This window comes from Nanorana parkeri, unplaced genomic scaffold, assembly GCF_000935625.1.
Source record: "Nanorana parkeri isolate BGI_ZX_2015 unplaced genomic scaffold, ASM93562v1 scaffold578, whole genome shotgun sequence".
In the NCBI taxonomy this organism is placed as follows: domain Eukaryota; kingdom Metazoa; phylum Chordata; class Amphibia; order Anura; family Dicroglossidae; genus Nanorana; species Nanorana parkeri.
Window position 1 is genome coordinate 918,006 of NW_017306846.1, and position 15,666 is coordinate 933,671.

Here is a 15,666-nt window from a genome sequence, read left to right on the forward strand (position 1 = left end):
TTGCATACTAGTTCTGGCACACTGACATTACTCATAGGGAAGCTGAGTGGATTCGGCCTCATAGCTCCATTAGTTGTGGGCGGCTTAGGAGCTGAAGACTGGTAACATTGGGGCCTGTATCAATGGGATTGGGCTTGTGACATTCAGTTTGAGACGCTTCTGAAAATCATTCAGAATTCATTGACTGGTGCCTTTGAGCTGTAGTTAACCTGCTTCTTACCTTTTATTTGACCTGCTTCTAGTAGGTTTTGCAACCCTATAGACTTGTATGGGAAAGAAAAACCTGTCTGAAGTGAACAAAAGGCTGTCAACACAGACCTTTAGTCTACGGCTTCATTTACAGGTATTATGCTTTGTGATAGATTCTCTTGGAATGTGTATTGTTATTATATTTTCTTTTAATTCATTATGGTTTGATGGAAACAAAAACTTGTTTTTCTTTTTTTAGTCAGATAAGTATGAAATATTGCATTTTAATACTTTGCATTTTCCTTTTGAGCCCGCAGGTGGAGGCCTAGTCCTCCTTTGCCTTGCCCAAACAAACGGATTGCTTCTTTAACCTCCCTGGCGGTATGATTATTCATGATTTTAGCATCCAAAAGCGGTACATTGTTAGCTTGAAGAAGTCCATTGCTTATAGAGCTCAATGCGTCATTAGAGTAGTCACTTATCCCTTATCAGATGGCTTATTAGAGTCCAAAGTTTTAATCAGACAAAGACAGCTGTCATATATTAAACGTTTATGTATCAAACAAACATTGCATACAAATATAAAGTTAAAGGCAGTTTAGAAACATCAGTTTTACAAAATTAAAAACTGACCCAAAATCAACATAGTCTACCTTTAAAAAAAACGCAAAATGACAGCGTTCCTTGCTTATCCAAGTGCCCGAGTGAGGAACTGTTATTGGTACCCATAGCACCAATAAGATTCTGACTTTCATGTTTCCATAAGGAAGGTCAAATCTGATTGGTTGTTGTGGACAATGCAGTTCCCTTCATCAGAAAGCTTACAATTGAAATATTGGGAAAGATATCAGTTATACCAAACAATGTGGATAATTATTAACTTTATCAACATATATACAACTGAATCCCTAAAATTATCAGTCCAGCTGCCGGCCAAGGAAGAACAGGAGTAATGTATCGTCTAGAAAGTTAATGGATGTTCAGATTAATTTTAATTTGAAAGGGGAAAAAAAATGAAATGACATTTCTTATTTTTGTGAATATTAAAACATCTCAATGCAATATATGTGCAAATGATGTTAAAGTATATCCATACAATATTTCTCTGCTTCAAAATATGACAGATAGAAGTAAGTGTTGTTATCTACGAGCCAGTCGTCGAGGCTTATAACATCATATAAAGGGAATCTCATTCAACACAGATTACTTTCATTAGTCCAGTACAAAGGAAAACAATACGTTTCTGAATGGATTTAAAGCTGCGCTAGGAGGGCAAAGTCTGATAATTTTAGCAACTTGACATTTTGTACTTTTTACATTTTTACTTTTGTAAATGATACAAGATTCTTCTGCATTAAAGGAGAACTATGAGGTAAGTGTTTTTCCCCATAGTTCTCCTAAGGGTCACATGAGGACATATACTAGCGTCCTCCCTTCACCCAAAGCTCAGTATATCGCGAGCTCCAGCTCACAGTATACTGAGACTGCTGCAGTCGGGACGGATCCTAACATTACTGTCGAGATCCACCCAGCTGCGTGAGTGACAGCTGGTTCTGCCTATCTAGAGGCAGAGCCAGCTATACCCACCCCCTCCTCTGTCCGTTCCGCCAGTCAGCGCTGGAGGATCGGAGCGGGGAGGGGGAATACCTGCAAGGAGCCGTGAGTGACAGTCACGGCTTTCTGCAGGGATATGATCGAGAAGTGAGCGAGCGACGGTATGTGTTCGCTCACTTCCCGATCTATTGAGCCGGCGTGTGACAGTTTCATTGTTACACGTCAGCTCAAACTATGAGGTTGAGTGAAAATCACTCGCCTCATAGTTCTCCTTTAATCAGCTTGTGTTTTACATAAATGGTGACGGTATACCCTGATGTCAGGTAGTCATAGTATTAAAGTGAACCTCTGTTTTGTATTCAGGGCAAGGTAAAAGATTCACTTACAAAAGGTCAACTGCTTCCTCTGAGTGTTGGTCTCGGGAGTGAGATTAGGTGATGTCATTATTGTGCTGCTCACTGTTCTCCTTGCCGGAGAGAAGAGAAAGCCCTGCCACTACTAAGATGGCCACAGCCATACAGAAGCTTAGTAAGTCAGAAATAGGGAAACAATCAGCTGCAAGGAGACCACAGGCTATACTAGTGAGTGGTCTTCTGCACCATTTCTGCCTTTAGGGCAGAGCTTCCAAAGTTAATCTTTTCTTTAAATGATGAGATGGGGGTGGATAAACATCTTATCCACCAATGCCTTCAAATAGGATTTCAGGATCTTTTTAAAGAGTAATCCCACTTTTGTTGAGAAAAAAAATCAATTCTGGATGATCAATGTACATTACAAGGGTTTTAACAAACTTTGCTGTAGTTTCCTGTTTCTGTTCTGAAGAAAAGGCTGTTTGTTGCAGCACGTCCTTTCCAAAGGGATCACTGAATGGAAGTGTCTGGGTTCGTTATAACTTCCTGTGTTGTAATGAGGAAAGGTGCAGTGTGGGCATCCCTTTACTTGTAATTAACCCTTAGGGAGTATCTACCAAAAATGACATTCCTATTGCAAGGGATGGCAACAATTATACTTTTATCTTTGTGCAGACTTCTGGGAAAATCAGTTAGCCAATCACAGAAGCAGGAAGTAACATTTCTAGAGTTCACCAACTGTGTACAGAACGCCTTCAGGTTACCATATTGCATTTAATCTTTTGGACAGATTTATAACATTACAGCAGCTACAGTTTTAAATGGAAAGATAATTTTTAATAACATTAAATTACAAAATGGCTGGTGTGACAATTATATATGCTATATTATTTTTTTCATTTTTATATTTTTGAAGTGGAGTGAACCTTAAACAAACAGTAGCCTTTTTGTTGCTGTTGCAATCATTACATTTTAAGCTAATTCATAATATTTTCCACTTTCTGGATCAAAATAACAGTTAAGACAGGGATCGTACAATAAGGTCAGGATGTCCTCTTCTGCATCAGCACAAATTCCATCATCACCTAAGAGATAAGAGACTTATATCAGATACAGTGTATGGTATAGCATTGTTACTGTTTTAATATGGCAATTTTCAGTCTGTACATGCTGGTCTATATTGTTTTATTCCATCTTTACAACTCCCCTTTCTGGGTCATTGTTACAAATATATATATAGATCTATCTATATATCTATATATATATTGTGGCAGTGTAAGCCAATGCCACGGTGTAGGAATGGAGAGTGCGAGGTTGTGCGTCTGCCATGGATTGGCGCAAGCAGCATCTGGTTGCATTGACCCCAGCTATTATAGAGAAGCCCGCTCTGAATGCCTGGAGAGAGCGAGGGGCTGAACAGAGGCTCAGCAGGGGCGCAGTTGTCGATGGCAACGGTGTTGAACGCAGGATTGCTGACCGCATGCCATGGAGGTCGCCTGCAGAGGAATGGAGCCGAGCAACGATGCCTGGAGAGAAGATCCGGTACAGCCAGGAGAACCAGAGAGTGGTCAACAGGAGAGTGCCATCTCCCATAGCAACCAGGAGAAGGTTGCCACCAGGAGTGAAAAGCAGCAGTGGAGATGCAGCGCAGCGTTTTGTTCAACCTGTGGGTGTGTTTCAATCTGCCAAGGATTCCCAGGAGGGAAACGCATGTGATCGTGCAGTACCGTGTGCAGCATGTGGCCGATGGGGTCATGGGTGTGTGACATGCCCTGAGCTGTGGGGTACCCCGGGAGATCCTGATGGGCATAAGAGGGAGCCTGCAAGATCAGGCTCTGAAGAAAATGTGTTTGCAATCACCCCAGGCAACAGTGGAAAGTTTCCTGTTGTGCCGGCAGGGGGTGCTAAGGAGCATAAACTGCCTGCTGTTGTTTCACCTGATGTTCATATGGGTGGAATGGCAGGTGAAAAGCAAATTAAGGAGTCTCTACATCAGCGCTCTCAAAGGAAGATGGCTACGTATACTCCAGTGGTGGGTAAGACTGTCTTCAATGTTATGTTTGCTGGGACTGGTAATACAGTCAAGAAAGAGACTGAATATGACTCTGTTCATGGTGAAGTGAGAGTCCTGGGTGCCAAAGTCGCCATCCTACACCGTGGCATTGGCTTACACTGCCACAATATATACTGTGTATATATATATAGATCTATCGAGAGCAAGCAGGCTCCATGCTGTCACAATCAATGTCATTTCCACAAAGCACTGCACAACATCTCTGCTTATTCTAAATAGTGTTCATTCCCATTCCCAAAAGTGTTGGATACAGAAAAGTTATCAGGCAAAGGTATGTGGTAGAGTTACATTTTCTGTCAGGTGTTACTGCTCTCTATGTACTATTAGAGGGATTCTTCCTATGTTATCCATGGTGGCAGTGGTTACAGGAGAAAGAACGTTGGGAAAAAGTCCCTCCAATGGAGAACCAGGCACCAAAAAAAACCTGAAAGAAGTTCTCATCCTTCCCCAGTGTATCAAAAAATTAAATATAAGTTTGACTCCTAACCCCTGAAATTTAACCTTAACTCTTATGCCAAATCTTCCTTGCAGTTTAAATTAATTAATTTATTCATTAAGTTATTTATTGGCACCAAAAGGGTCCCATGCTGGTCCTTACTCTGACAGCACTGACTCCCTGAGATTATTTATGGCAGCAAACCGAAATAATCTGACTACTGAAGCTCTAACATGCTATGAAAATTGTAGTACCTGCTGAAATTTTCCACTTCCTTGAGGAATGAGTTGAAATGTTCACAATCAGAATGCAGCCTTGGCCAGCCTAGATAGCTGGATTAGGCCATGGTCTGTGGCTAGACCCAGGAAAGTTACACTGCGTGTAATTGCCATTTGGATAATTAAAAACCCGATAAGAGTTTACAGCCATCATACTAACAGCTGATGACATCTTACTTCTTTTGCAGAGAACTTTGATCAGGAACATGATGCACATAAGGTGAACAGGTTGTATGAATAAAACTAGATTGGAAAATAAACAGTCTCTTAAATACATTTTATACTATTTCTCAAAAAATCCCCAATAACACATTTACCACATTAGGCAATTATATTATTACCCATATAAAGAATAGCAGGGGGGTGGGAAACCAGATTAGTAATCTCCAATGGTAGGAACTTGGTGATTGTATCTTTTGGCACAGGAAGGGGGTTATGCTTATATGAGCGTTAGGCTTACTGCTTAAAAGTTAGTGTTATGGGAAGGGTTAGTTTTAGGGTTACTGAGAGGGTTAGTGTTACGGTTATATGGAGGATTAGTGGTGTGTTTGGAGTTACAGAGAGGATTAGTGTTAGAGTTACAGAGAGGGTTAGTGTTAAGGATACATGGAGGGTTAGTGTTGTGGTTGGAGTTACAGAGAGGATTAGTGTTAGGGTTATAGGAAGGGTTAGTGTTAGGGTTACCGAGAGGGTTAGTGTTAGGGATACATGGAGGGTTAGTGTTGTGGTTGGAGTTACAGAGAGGATTAGTGTAAAGGTGCCCAATACACCTTGCGATTATCGTACGAAGGCGTGCAACCTCTGCTACTGTAAGGTCGCACGACTTTTGTCTTACAAGCATGTTCGAAAACCCGCCGAGAATCGTACGATTGTCGGCGGGTTTGTGGCATGCTCGTAAGACAAATGCCCGTTCAGCATTGCAGTCATCGGAAGCCCACCCCTCAGGGGGCGGGCTTGCGATGATCGCAAGTACGATCTGCCTGTCCAAAATGGCCTGATCGTACTTTTTTTAATTACCTTACAACCATTGCAAGACAAAAGTCTTACGATGGTTGTAAGGTCTATTGCTAGCTTTAGGGTTATAAGGAGGGTTAGAGGCATGGCTCCTTTTGCCTCCCAAATCCTGTTGCAGCCTCACCTTGAATTCACAAGTAACGCTCTCGGGTGTTCTACATTGTGCAATATCTAATAGTTTAAGTTTATACTACCTTTGATTGTTCCACAGGTGCGCTCCCATGCCATTCATTGGATTTCATTAGTCCTCAACCAATTTGAAATCTCTAGGCATACTTATGGAGGATTGCCTTAAGTACTTTATAAGGAAGTACTACCATTCCCATAACCTCACTCCTGATTTCCTGTTCAGGTTTTCTGATTCCAGTTGCCTGCTGCCCACTCTGTTTGTACAATCCCTGTTTGCAGCCTGCACTAACTTCTTGCTTGTCTTTGACCTCAATGATTCTGTGCTTTATCTCATTTATGCCAGCAGTTGCCAGTCTGAGTGTATCCGAATGCCGCAACCTGGGAGCCCTTCCATAGAAAAATATGTCACCCTGATGAAGGGACCCTGTATGGCCCCGAAATGTTGGCTATTGGATGTATGTGATGCTGCGTTTCAATAAATGAACAGAAACATTTAACAATTTGTTTTGAGTGCTGGTGATCCTCTACTTTCTCAAGTTTGACATGCACAGCGCCATCAGCGATTATCGCTGCGAGCACCACGTCTATTATCGGCCCCAGATGCTGTAAGGAGTGCAGGGGATATATATGCACATTACTTCCATAGCACAATACATCACTCCATGCATGGTGCTCTGGCGAAAACTGGACAGCTCCTTAGACTCTGTGAATATGCTGTTAGGGCCTACAACTGCCTGGTAATGCGAAGGGTCCACTATTAATATAACCGTTTTTTTGGCTGGCATTAAAGGGAGTGTTAGAATGAAGTTTGGCATTTCAGGGAGGGTTAGGTTTAGGGTTACAAGGCAGGATGATGTTAGGGGTTAAGGTTAGAATTATTTTAGACATTTTCACAAATGGACTTACTAACCTAGTCAAATCAGATAATAGATCATTCCTGACTGATGTGTTTCACTACATTTTCTCATTTATCTTGACAATGTTTTATTGAATAAGCCAGTAATACTTCCATATTGCATGATACATTGTATATTCTTATTATTAACATTTTTGTTTGGCTCTTGTTTTTTCCTGTCACAAAACAAAGCTTTCCTGCGATAAAAGCGCTCTCAGGCTGACAGGTGCTTGATGTATTTTGATCAGCGGTACTTTAAGTCTATCTATCAATAGAGTATAGCAGTGTGCATTACATGAACCATGCCAAATAACATTTCAAAACAAAGAACTATAACACAAGTGGACTTCAGAGAACAACAATTATTTCCAAGGCTACATTTAATTGACAAAAGCGTTAACTGATGAAAAGGTCATGGATACCGCTCTGCAAAAATATCACTTGTGCGTACCAGGGGGCAAGGTGACACTTCCTTGCTGGCACTGCTACCAGCTGTTGGCAGGATATCATTTCAAGGTTCCAGATTAAGGTCAGGATGTTGATTGTGAAAAACACTGGTCTTTAGATTTTATTGGCAATAGCCCTTCAATCCAACCTCAACTGACAGCCTCTGGATATGTGTAATGGAGCAAACATATAGCAAACAGAACATTTAGTCATAAAGTGAGTTGTCAGGCTTGCCTTAAATCACTTATAAACTCAACACAACTAAAACAACCCAAATAGTTCTTTTTAACCCATTATTATCTACCCCCAGAAGCAGATCTATGTCGTGGAAAGCTGGTGTTGCTGCATTCAGTCATAGATCAGACTCATGGGTATTTGACTTTTGAACATACTCAAGCATACTACTCTGTAAATAGTCATGTCCTTGCAATTATTTGCATGAATAGGCTTTCCACCAACATTATAACCAATCTGTTCCTCATGTGTACTAGAAGATTACAGCTCAGGTAATTTAGAACCTTTATGCTGATATTGCCCATGTTGGACACTAGGCTGTGGTGGGTCTCAGAAGCACAGTTATTCTAGTAAGGGTGGGCAGATTTCTCCCTGTCCAAAAGAGACGTCTATCTATGGCACTCCTAATAGAGGAATTCAATTATACTGGAGCCAAATGTCTGACTTTGTCACATTTAGATATAGGCATGTTAATATTCAACTGAGCACTGCCAAACCTGTTATGCATTAGACCTGCTACTCTCTTTGAGAGGAAGATATGTAAGTTCTAGCGTCTCCCACATCTCTAGTATATGGCATTTTCTTATTGGTGCCGCAGATCATAATCATACTAAATAAGAGCAGCATCTATTGACTAAAGGATAGATGAACTTCTCTAGGGATCAATGGGATGCAGGACTTGGCCTGTTTTTGTATGGTGCAGACCTTCTTTCAGTCACCCACAGAGTAGGAGAGTAAAACAGTATGTTTGCTTGCCAGAAAAAGTTTTTGTTTCAGTAGAGATTTACAAATTGCAGTGGGGTTTTGTTGAGGATGTTGTTTAGATATAAATATCCTCTTTTGGTGTTATCTTTAGGACTTGTGTAGATGGGAAAATGAAGCATGCTACGAGGTGCAATCAGTTTGCATTTGTGATAAATCAAAGACACTTCTGAAATACTTCTTTTAGAGAAGCTTCCAATCTGCTTCTGACTTCTTTTAAACCCTTCCTACCTGCTAGCATGTTTGTTTATGAACCTCAGCGTAAGGTCCTGTGCTGGTATTGGAAATGCTGGATTTCATTAGTTTCATTAAACATTTCTAGGCATACTTATGGATGATTGCCTTAAGTACTTTATGTTATGATATGTTACAGTGTATGTAAAGGCAGACTTTTCAGATAGAGTGGGGAAGGATTAGGACCCTGTCATGTTTTACTGCTATCCGGGGCTATATTAGATAGATTTCCCCTCACTTTATGTTCTGGGGACAACCTTTAACTGGATAGTCAGTGAGGGGAAACAGACAGCAATACAAAGCTTATAGAAGTTCTAGAATTCTCCTACTTAAAGTGACATAAAGTAAAAAAAAAGCACGTAGCGCAGACACAGGTAAGTTTTAACCTTTTAACAGGAGATATATACAAAAAACACAAGGGTTTAATTGTCCTTTAACTTAAACTTCTGTCTGTGTTGCTGCTGGAAATGTTCTTCAATTCCTGTCTGGTGACACGTTGTCCTCAGGACAGTGAGTAAGGGGAAACGCTCTGACAGAGCCCTGGACAGCAGTAAATGTTGACAGAGGTTCTAATCCTTCACCACTCTATATAACAAAGTTGTGGCTTTAGATACAATTTAATAAATGTTCTCCTTTTAGCAGGTATCAGTCAACATTTTGCAAGACTGCTAGCTGTCATACACTGCTGTTGTTTACAGTTTTGATCAACACTAATGATTTGGAACCAATGGGAATGATAACCGATCATATCATAACTATGTCAGCTACGATCACATGCAAGGTGAAGGCTTCTTTGGGAAAAACATACTTTCAGCTTGCAGAGGCCAATACAGCCTATAGGTCTGTAGATGGTAGTGTGATCTGCTTTAAAGAAGATTTCAGACATTTTAAAAAAGTGAGGCTATCCCCACACTGCAAGGGTTAAGTGCTTGTTTTGTCTAGGGGAGTCAAATAAAGCAGATATACTCACCTGACACTCGGTCCTGCCAGGCTGCTAGACCGATCCTCAGAGCCTCTTCTCCCCTGGGCTCCAGTGGTCTAAGAACTGCTAATGTCATGACATTTAATGCAGGTCCATTGACTTGCAATACACTTGAGGATGCCGAGGGATGCGGAGGGGGAGAAATGTGAGCGTTGAACGAGGATCAGGTGAGTGTATCTGCTTTATTTGACTCCTCTAGACAAAATGAGCACTTAACTCTTCCAGTGTGGGGTAGACCTACTACAAGGGTAAGTTTTAAAAATTCCTAGAGTTCTTTAAACTGTAATTGTCTGACATATTTAGAGTATTAAAAAAGTAAGTGTGTGTGTGTGTGTTTTTATACATTTTGTCCACTTTATATTTTTGTCCACCTGCCAGTCTATAATAAAACATAGCGCATGGTTTTTATTAGTGTACCAAATACATTTTTTTTTTTTTAAATTTAAAAAAATATTTAGGTATGCAAATTAATCATAGAGTTATAGTCAAGTTAACCAACACACACTGACACTCAGGGCCGGATTTCCCACAAGGCCACCCGAGGCCCAGCCTTGGGGAAGCAGGGAGTAGAGGGGCAGCGGGGAGTAGAGGGGCAGCAGGGGTGTGCAATGCCTATTGCCCGACACCCCGGACATGCAGTGTAGTAGTTTTTCTACATTTAGCCTCGCTTTGGGAAAACAAGGCTAAAATAAAAAGTTGTAAAAAGTATGAATGTTAATTCTGACTAGTTGACGTTTTCCACACCTTTAAGTTGGTTATGTTATATGCATTTTGTTACGTATGCTTCACTTGACTTCAATAAAGAACTATTGAAAGTAAAAAGGTATAAAAAGTAAAAGATAATAAAATAAATAACATTTTAAAAGTTAAATAAATAAAAATGTAAAAAATACTGCTAAATTTGGCCTGAGCCTGTAGGCTTCAGTGACCTCTAAGGAAGTGTTAAAGTTCTTTAAGCTGCTTTCACATTTCCATTGGCTATTCCAATCCATAAATTACACACAAGCCCTTAAAAGTATCAATCACTTTTTGTGACCTTGGATTACTTTTTGAAAATGCTGTTTATTCATGTTTTGTTTTAGTTGGTAGTAGGTGTTTTTTCATCCTCATTAAATCTCAATTAAAAAATGTGAGAGTTAGGTTTGGTGCACAATTCACAGTTGAATCAACATCCTCTCTTATCTTCAGCATTCGCTACGGAAACTGTTTTAGCATTAGGAAACGGCAAGACCGCATTGATGCTGAAGATATTTAAAGGTCAATAAATCATAATAACTCGGGAACACATCTTGTTTTTAGCAATTGGATGTATCAATACACATTAAACATGAGGGAAAGTGAATTAATTCAGCTTTTATCATTTGACTTTATTCATTGTTTCCAGCAGAAATTAATGTAGACCTAACTGATATGCAAATGTAGTCCTTGGAACACTGTATTCATATAAAATATTAGTTCTCTTACTAAATGAATGGATAATGGAATGATTTATAGTTCAATGCCATTTGAAATGATGTAAGACGAAGCAAAAGTACTTTTTTGTGTTTTGCAGAATGAGTTTTAAAACCTCTTGTACTTTGCTGTCCTGCCTCAACCAACCTTGACTTTTCACCTCTCCATGGAGGGAACTCGGATGCAGTGGCTGATTCTCTTTTTCCAATGAAGGTAACGTGTACTCTATAATAGACTTATTAACACAAAGTCTATCGAAACACATGGTCTGGCTTAAAGTGGAACTGCAACCCTTACTACCAAGGAAGGTGCCATCTTAGCTTCTATTTGGATCAAGGTTGCCAAGGTGCTGCACATGTAATAAGCTATGACACCCACCATTTGGGACTTTTGAACTGAAAGTTCAGTTGAGAGCTGAAATAGCATACTGACAACCTTGTGAGTTGGCATGCCTTGAAAGTAACTGTTTTGCGAGATATGACATTGGTGGGTAAAGTTCCTCTTTAAGTAGTACTTTTTATTTTGAAGTTTAATATGGAGTATGTGTACTTTAAAGTAAATCTATCATAAGGAAAATATTGGAACTAAAAGTGCACTGGTTCTTTAACCTTTAACTAGCTGTCAGCTGTGGCTATGGGATGGTAATCTCCATGTCTAGGACACCTATTTACTATCAAGCAGTTTATGAATGGGGAGAAGCCTCCATAGGGAGTGCTACTCCCCATTCAGAAATTCATGAATGAACAGGCTGTGATGTAAATCACAGCCTGTTCATTCATAACTGGGGACACATAGTAATCATGAGCTTGTAGTGGAACTGTAAATGCCAGGTCCGTACGGCATACTGAGCTGGCCAGCCAGGAGCACTTTTGTAGCTCCGTATGCCGTACGTCCTTGGCAGCGAAAGGGTTAAAGAATAACTCTAGGAAAATGTTTTATTAACCCTTGCAGTGGGGTACCCCTGTACTGCGAGGGTTAAATGCTCATTTGTGTCTCATGAGAAAAATTACAAAGATACAGTCACCCGAAGCCTCGAGCCGGCCAGCTGTCATAGCACTTCCTCCAGCCTGTCTCCTCCTCCACAGCACATTGGAATCTTCCTCAGCATCCTCACATCTATACACAGTGTATAAATGTTGATGATTTACGGGACCTTAGACCGCTGCAGAGGAGGGGGAGAGACTCTGGAAGGATCGGTCGAAGAAGAAGGCGGCTCAGAACACCGAGTGAGTATAACTTTTTTAACCCAGGACACAAATGAGCACTTAACCCTTGCAGTGCGGGGGAAGCCCCACTTCAAGGGTTAATACAAAAATTGCCTTGAGTTCTTCTTTAATCCCTTAGTGACACAGCTTCAGAAAATGTTTTCGCTCCTGGGGACAGGTGCAATTTTGCCATTTTTGCTGTATTTGTTTAACCATAGTTTTCATCTTCCTCATGCATTACACCTACACATATGATAAACCGTTTTTTAAAGGACAAAATGGGCTTTAATTTGATGTGACATATGTATATATAAATTCTTATTTTTTTTTTAAACAGCTTTGGCAATCATAATGTCTACACAATTAGTGTAGCTAACAGAAAATAATTCATAATAAATTATTTTATTTGTCCTGATTTATAGGGTGTATCATATGTCTGGGGTTTAAGTTTGGAGTTATAGGTCACAAAATACAAGGAGTAAAATACAATTTAACCCCTTCGTGACTGACGACGTACAGTGTACGTCGCCAGCATCGGGGCTGTTTAAACAGACTCCCGGTGACTTTTGCCGCCGGGACTCTGTTTAAACTTGTAGAGCCGACTGTCGGCTTTACAACAGAAGCGATCCTGGCGACTTACCTGTCGCCAGATCGCTTCTGCGTCCCGAAGAACAATTTTAGAATGTGGTATGTGTTTCTCCTATCTTTAATAGCCTCCTCGGTGCTATGTTATCTTATCATATTTTTTATTAAACTTATTTTGTTTAAACTTTTTTTACATATTTAAAAATTTTAAAAACTTTTTCATTTTTAAAATTGATTTTATTTTTTTTTAAACTAGGGGGCACTAGATGGTATTTTTTATTTTCATGGGCTTTGATACTTACTATATCTGAGGAGAATACAGTATTCCCTTCAGAGATACTTTGTATCACTTTGTAACACACAGCTGGCCAGGAGTTTACAATACAGCCAGGACCCCGACGAACCCATCAACAGCAGTAACTCAGTGAGCTGCTGGTCCCTTCACAGACCAGCGCTGATTGTACCGATTGTCAGAATTGTCCCGTCACCGGTTGTTAACGAACTGAACGATGGTGGCTGTATAATTCCGTCATCGGTCGGGATAGGGATAATGGTCTGTGGGGACATACTTTTGTTCCCTTTAGAACTGCTTCTCTTCCTATGCAAGTCAATATAGTTGCAAAAGCAGTAGGTTTATACAGCAGATCAGCTGCAGGTCAAATGAACAGTGAATGACCTCAAATGTCTCATACAGGTCATAAATGCAAGCAGAATCCACCCAAGTGCAAGCTGCATTTGCCCAATGACAAGGCCAAAGCCTGTCGATCCTAAAACAATCTGCAGAATGAGATGGATGGATGGAGCTATTAACAAATGTTATAGTTCAGCTTTTTAGAAAAGTTTTTATGAACCTCTTGGGTTCCTTTATTCAGCAAACTGTCTTTGATTGACTCATGATGGATTGACTTTTCTTTGATGCTGTACCATCCCACAGTGACCCTCTTACCTTCATTACAGCAGCTCTGGCTGGATTGTTTAAGCTTGAGTAAAGGATCCAAGTTTTGACTTGTTGGAATGATGGGAGGACTAAATGCATTTAACCAGTCCCTGGGAGAAACAAAAAAGACACGTTACCTTTCATCATTTTCACTTCTTACTCATGAAACCATTCATTATACTTCTTCCTCAGGGTCTGTTCAACTACAGCCCATCTATCGTTCAATGTATCTTCAGTGTAACCTTTGATGAGCAGTGCCATAGGATATATAAGATTTTCTGTGAAGTAATGAAATGTTCATGTTTTATTTACTGACAAATGGTATGTCAAGGACAAACCGGACATCACTGTTGATGCCACCTCATCCTTGCTAGTCATCATATATACATCGCTGATAGAATGTTCATGATTGCCAGCTAGAGGGGTCTGCAAGTAACTCCAGCAGAGTTGGTTATGTAACTAGCAATTAGATACTGCAGACCAAATATCAAGATTATTACCAGACTACAGAATTAGAAACAGACTGCCAATAATGAAACAGTAATGTTTTTTTTTCTTCTCTTCCATAAGACAGATAATTGAATGTTTTTAAGGTGTAAGGCTATGCTGTTAATAGATCTGAATAGCAAAAGATCAGATTACACTCACAAAACCCATTTACAGAAACCGGAGCAGACAGAATCTGCTTCTGTTTACAGCTTGTTAAGCTTAATGGTTGCCATGCACAGCTGCTAAAGATGTTGTCTGCTCCAGTCTTAGTAAGTTCTCCTTGGTGAGTAATAGGTACATCCTAGGGATGTTCAGATACCAGTTCAGATACCAGTGCCGATACTTGGCATTTTCACAAGAACTACCAGGGTTGCCGCGGGTTCTGGCGCTCCACCACTGTCCTGAAATCATTAGTCGATATTGTTTTAGAAAAACTGTCACGTGACAAGCTCTACATAGGCACTCAAGATGTGTTTAGGCAGTGCAAAACACAGTGCTGAGCTTTATAAACTAGAAAGCCCAGCACACTCTTTAAACTAGATGTTACGGTTACATCCTATATTAAAAACATATTTGTCAAGCAAACAGTTTAAACACATAGATTTGAAAAGACAGTGACCTGGATCAAGGCTTAGGATGCCAACACCCCTGAGAGTCGTATATCGAAAAGTCAGAAAAGTTGGGGTTTTTTAGGCAGCCGACTGACAACTTGCACACCAAGAATTTCTTGAAAAAGTATATTTTAATTGATTAAAAAGCAAATAGAATTGATAAAATTGACAACATGATTCCCCTGTAAACTCACTCCACATTGATTAAATTCATTCATATATAGATGACAATCAGAATTCTTGTGCAATTGAACATGATTGAAAAAACATGATTGAAAAGTTCATAAATACATAACATGATTAATATAATGAAAGATGATGGAGGAGCTTGATTTTCTCAACGTTTCGCACTAGATAGCGCTTCTTCAGGAGATGAAGAGGGAAGTTGTCCTTGGAGTCTGTGTGCGTCCCAGTCGTTCCCCCTGGCTCAGACCGTGAAAGAATAAAAGCAAATGGCAAGGAGGGGAGAAAGAGGAGAGAGAAAATGAAAAGAGGCCCCAGACCCCAGTAGAGGCAGACCCAATCGGGAGATGGCGGGGGTACCACTCCTCGCAAAAGATTGGGAGTAGATACAAGACGTTGACGGTCAGCGTAGTAAGGTAACCATTCCTCTCTCTCAATATCGTGCCCCCAGCAGCTAATACAGCCCTGCAGGCTAATACAGCCCTGCAGCAGCTAATACAGCCCTGCAGGCTAATACAGCCCTGCAGCAGCTAATACAGCCCTGCAGGCTGTACAGCCTGCAGGGCTGTATTAGCTGCTGGGGGCACGATATCGAGAGAGAGGAACGGTTACCTTACTACGCTGAC

At 40.4% G+C, this 15,666-nt stretch overlaps 1 protein-coding gene across 1 annotated transcript in view; it reads right to left on the reverse strand.

Annotated features, from left to right (window-relative positions):
• Window positions 1–3,042: 3,042 nt before the first annotated feature.
• LOC108791852 (uncharacterized protein C3orf67-like) overlaps window positions 3,043–15,666 on the reverse strand; it is a 103,841-nt gene continuing 91,217 nt past the window's right edge. Inside the window, exons 7-8 of the mRNA XM_018562446.1 lie at window positions 13,767–13,867; window positions 3,043–3,178 (exon numbers count right to left, since the gene is read on the reverse strand). Of these exons, the coding sequence (XP_018417948.1) occupies window positions 3,066–3,178; window positions 13,767–13,867 (214 nt within the window). The 3' untranslated portion in view covers window positions 3,043–3,065. The remainder of the gene's footprint in view (window positions 3,179–13,766; window positions 13,868–15,666) is intronic.